General features: G+C 35.6%; 1 protein-coding gene across 1 annotated transcript; it reads right to left on the bottom strand.

Annotated features, from left to right (window-relative positions):
• Window positions 1-1,736: 1,736 nt before the first annotated feature.
• LOC113290909 lies at window positions 1,737-2,096 on the bottom strand. Its single transcript, XM_026540494.1, has one exon. It carries the CDS (start codon window positions 2,094-2,096, stop codon window positions 1,737-1,739), a length of 360 nt encoding a protein of 119 aa, XP_026396279.1.
• Window positions 2,097-2,896: the final 800 nt, after the last annotated feature.

Genomic DNA, 2,896 nt, shown 5'->3' with positions numbered 1-2,896 from the left:
TTATGGACGAAATGGACATCAAAAAGATAACAAGGATGAAACTGAATTGATCCTGACTTAAATTTAAAAAATAATAAGGATAAAACTGGATGCATCATGATGTAAATTAAAAATAAAAAAAAGTATTTAAAAATGGATAAGATGAAACTGTTTACATCCCGACTATTTTTACATTTTTGTCTATTTAAACAGTATCAAAATTTAAATATCTTTTTTACCCAGAAATTATTGATTGTATTATTTTTAACCAATTTTGTGTAAACTGTATGGAGCTACTTCCTCCCGAATCACTGGTTCACTGGCTTTTGAAGCCCCATACCATACAAACAGCCGTCAAACAAGGAAAATACAATCATCACTTCAGTCATCGGTTTAGGATCAGCTTTAGTATTTTAATAATTAGAATCATGTCGGCATCAATCATTTAAAATCAATTTGGGTATATCTTTGTAGTGACCGAGTTCCGTCGAGTATCTCTTGGTGGGTGGGATATATATGCTAAGATATGTGCTCATCAAATATGATATGCCTGGAATTTGACTGACATAGAATGATATAGATGCTATAGCCTATATGTCATTTGATCTGCGGTTATATCTAGTGCCTACTTTCAAAACACTGTCATTAATTGCGGACGTTAATAAAATCACAGATATCGTAGAAATTCATTGCCAAAAGCAGACCCAATGGGATTCACGTCATCAGCCACCCACATGAGTGTATCTACGTCCCCTGGAAAGTTAAATTCACATTTCCCAGCCACAGCTTTTCGCTCTGGGACTCCATAATCTGAGATTTGGACGTGGTTGGCCACGACAAGATCCAGAATTACCAAAGTAGTCTCATAGACCTTCCAGGGAATTGAAAAGTTGGCGTAGCAAGTTCCTATTCTAGAGAAATGATGAAAGGGCAATATAGAACTTGGACATACATACGTGTGTTCATCACTTGAACAACTTTTATGATAGTTTCGCGGAAGAGGGATCTCACTAACTATTAATCTGAGTACGAACCCACTTACTCGTTCAGTGGAAGATAAGCATTATTATATCACACGTAATCATTCACCCATGTTATTATTACCATAGCTCAAATTCATTTGAATTTTTCCTTCTATAGTTCTGCTTTTTGTTAATGCGATTGATCACTTTGTATCCTCATTCCTCACTGGTTCATGCATTGACGCCTGTTTACAATATAATTCATTTGCTTGCCGGTTGCTCGAACATTTTTAATCAATATCATGGCAGGTGATAAAAATCATCATCGGTTGTAACGCTGCTAGATAAAAGATATCCAAATACCGATTAGCAAAATAAAAAAAAAAGTTCTTATTTTTTCCATTTTGTTTCTTAAAATACAACACAGCCCAACAACAAACAAGAAATTAGTTCTAAACTTAAATCTTGATGTATATAAGATTTACAATAGGGAGTTCAATTTAAGAATAAAGTGTTTCTTCATTCCCTAAAAGCTCAGATAAAAATAATGCTGTAAATATAAGGTGGTAAAGGATTTAACTGCAGTTAATCATAGAACAAGTTCTAACAAAACTTTGCTGCTGGTTTTTTTTCTTCTTTATTTGGCAAAACCTCTAATCATGATTTTTATGTACAACTAGAACAGAACACTACAACGTATTTATTATTTCTTTGTTTTTCCTATCCTCATCAACTCCAACGACATTAAAGAACTGTGCATATATGTCATGATAGACGATGAAGATGACCTATCAATTAATTCACTTCCGGGATACTCGATAAAGCAGGTCTCCAAGACTGATGATCTTCATGAGTTTTGATCAATTGAGTAAGAATTTGCTCCATGGATAAGCCTTGTACATCAATTTTCCCAAGCAATTCTTCCAATTCTTTCTTTGTAATCCTAATCTTAACTTCTGTAGATGGACTCATAACATTCTTATGACACTTACTGGTCTCACACGTAAACAAATTCTTGTCTTCTTTCTTAGTATCTGCCTTCTGGTTCGTTTTTCCACTGCACCGTTGTGTTTCTTTCGAACTTTCTGATTCAAAACAATCCCAATCATCACCACCCCATGACATAGATGATTCACGTTTACAACAATTCCCCATCTTTGATTTGCTGGATCAGAGTTGCTTCCGTTCTTTTTGGTTTTCAAATGAAAGAAAGTTGCTATCTTGCTAGTTCTAGTTCGTTTCCCTGCTATTTTATTTAGTTGTGTTTTGATGAAGAAGAGATTACGATTTTAGAAAAGGGAAGCGGTCTATATATATATAGATAGATAACAACAAAAGGGGAGAGATGGATAGCGGAAAGATTCAACTGAACAATCCAATTGCTTAGTCAGATGACATGTCATGTTACCTAGATTGATTCCATCTTTTTGTAATGGTTGCTGCAGTTGGTGCCTTGACTGAGTACAGCTAAAGCCACGGGATATCTACTGATGAGAGTGGCTTCATGGCTAAGGAATTGGGACGGTCCCCCGGCTAGCTAAGTCGGCTAACATTGTCCCTCCACTACGTGTTGTCGTTATCCAGTTTTTTAATATCAACTTGTTGTGATATAACCATACATTAATGTTTTATTATAACTTAATCCCATGATTCCCATACGTATGAAAATATTAATATGTTGGTCTAACTTACGATGTCAAAGGATCTGGTTTTAGGACGTCGATCGATGTAGGGTACGTTCCGTGGCCGCAAACAAAGGAGACTCGTGATCGTTTATCCGTACAATATGGCTCATGGGATTTGATAAACAAGATCGGTGAATAATCATTCTTTATTTTAAAACTAAAATAACAAATCGAGCCGGTCGGCTATCAATCTCAATCAATGTCTGCCAAGTTCAAGTGACTGTTTAACCACTGCCAAGGATCTCTACGGATTATACTGGGGTCTATGGT

The sequence above is a fragment of the Papaver somniferum genome, chromosome 6, assembly GCF_003573695.1.
Source record: "Papaver somniferum cultivar HN1 chromosome 6, ASM357369v1, whole genome shotgun sequence".
Lineage (NCBI taxonomy): Eukaryota > Viridiplantae > Streptophyta > Magnoliopsida > Ranunculales > Papaveraceae > Papaver > Papaver somniferum.
Note: the sequence above shows the minus strand (reverse complement) of the source record. Positions and strands in the feature narration are given on the sequence as shown.